This window comes from Arachis ipaensis, unplaced genomic scaffold (genome assembly GCF_000816755.2).
Source record: "Arachis ipaensis cultivar K30076 unplaced genomic scaffold, Araip1.1 Aipa880, whole genome shotgun sequence".
In the NCBI taxonomy this organism is placed as follows: Eukaryota; Viridiplantae; Streptophyta; class Magnoliopsida; order Fabales; family Fabaceae; genus Arachis; species Arachis ipaensis.
Genome location: NW_015496125.1, coordinates 19588 through 21522, shown reverse-complemented (window position 1 = coordinate 21522; position 1935 = coordinate 19588). Strand labels below are relative to the sequence as shown.

The 1935-nt window shown below is 29.8% G+C and overlaps 1 protein-coding gene across 1 annotated transcript in view; it reads right to left on the bottom strand.

Moving 5' to 3' along the window:
• Positions 1-1338: 1338 nt before the first annotated feature.
• LOC110268602 (bifunctional riboflavin kinase/FMN phosphatase-like) overlaps positions 1339-1935 on the bottom strand; it is a gene marked incomplete at both ends in the record, with an annotated part of 20009 nt that continues 19412 nt past the window's right edge. Inside the window, 2 exons of the mRNA XM_021115115.1 lie at positions 1339-1393; positions 1515-1619. Of these exons, the coding sequence (XP_020970774.1) occupies positions 1339-1393; positions 1515-1619 (160 nt within the window). The remainder of the gene's footprint in view (positions 1394-1514; positions 1620-1935) is intronic.

Here is a 1935-nt window from a genome sequence, read left to right as displayed (position 1 = left end):
ATAGAAACACTTATTCTTTTGGTTCATACCAGAAGTTTGAACTACTCTTTCTTATAAAAAGATGCTTCTTATTATTAAAAGCAAAATAATAGTACGAAAAATCTAATGAAGTGGCAGTATGGCATCATTTACACCCAACGAATAATATTGCATTACATCCATTCATCAAATTTAATATTAAATTACTTTTTGCTGGGTAGCAAAGCTCTTTGCTTATCAACCTTATCTTCAAATATCACAGTACAACAGTCAATACAAGATGAAAATAACCTGTTTGTAAAAGGTTACCGACACTTAAAAAGAAAAAAATGAACCAAGTTTCAAATTCATTTATTGTTTCCATAAATATTGCCTCTTGAGATAGTTTTTTAAAAATAATGACATTAAAAGGAAAGCTAAATAGAAGAAATTCCGTACAGTGCAGTGTTCTTTGAGGAAGATAAGAATCCCCTCAAATCCTTTCAATACATTTCTAACATAAGGTAATAATAACTGAAGATTTCATAAATCATGTTCTTTTATAATTTAAACTTATAAGTAGAAATTATGAATAGTTCTATATATTTCTAACATAAGGTAATGGCTGGTTTAAATTCAAACCTGCTGGGGGAGAAAGAGGTGCAGACATATTATTGCTTTTGTTGAATGCTTCTGCTTGGTATTGTCATCTAGCAATGTGCAAAGTGAAAATTTAATTACCTTCTCCAAAAGATAAGCTATCCTGTTGCTGTAAAAATTCAGAATATTTTGCTAAGGCCCTTAGATTCTCTGGATAGATTCAAGAAAACCAAAAAGGAAACTACAAAAAAGAAAGCCAAAAAAGAAACTACAAAGCCAAAAAAAAAAACTACAAATTACAGTTCATATATAGCATCCAAAATGAGATAAATAATCATGGTAGTTGGTCACGCATTAGATCAGTTCTTAAGTCCTTCCATTGAAACTGAAAAATCAATTATTTCTCAGATCATGGAAATAGAGATGGTTGGAAGTGAGTGTGACGGAAAAAGGTATTAGAGGATTAATAAATAAAATAGTATTCTAGGAAAGGATATTTAGATTTTATGGAGATAATGATAACTAGTGAGTAACAAAGGAAAATCAGAGTACAACTAAAATTGTATCTAATTATATAAAGTAGATTTGGCAAGACCAAAGAAAGAAATAACCTACCACCACCAATTTCACCCTCAAAAGTGAAAAGCTTTTCATACACTGCTGTCCAAAAAGAGAGAGATAATTAGCTAATATAAAAATATATTAAAAAGAATTACACTTTTCTTTAAGACACAAAAGTCAAGTTCGATTATAATAACTAAATAGATCTCAATGCATTACCAGAAAGCACAGGCCGAGCCTTTGCAATGGCAGCCGGTCTTCCAAATGATGCAATCTATAGTTCGCGCATCAACAATTAATGTAAGGTACATTGGCTAATGATAATCAGGAAGCTTGTGCATTTTAAAACTCAACACAAAATCATAACTACAATCATAATAAGAACAATAACTTACAGTGACTTTTCCATTTAAAGCATCAGACCTTCCAAGAGAGACATATGTATCAAGAATGTAATTTATCTCATGAATTTCTACAAGATAAATAAATATGTTTATGACCTGTAACAATACATCATTAAATGCAGTAGAAACATCACATATGTGAAAAAGAAATTGAAATCACAATATCCTCAAATGACTGACTATCAAACTATAATTATAATTATCAAATTATCAATTGACACAACAGGTACTTATAATTATAATTATCAAATTAGCTCAATTAAATTGACACAATGTTTACCACTTCAAAGCATTTGATATTCAATAACCATCTACAGTTTAGGAGTACTATTTTCCTTTAACTATTTTCTCAATCAAATTATTGCTCGTCACTTTCAAAAGTTTCTTCCGAACCCTAAAAGTTGAAATCGGA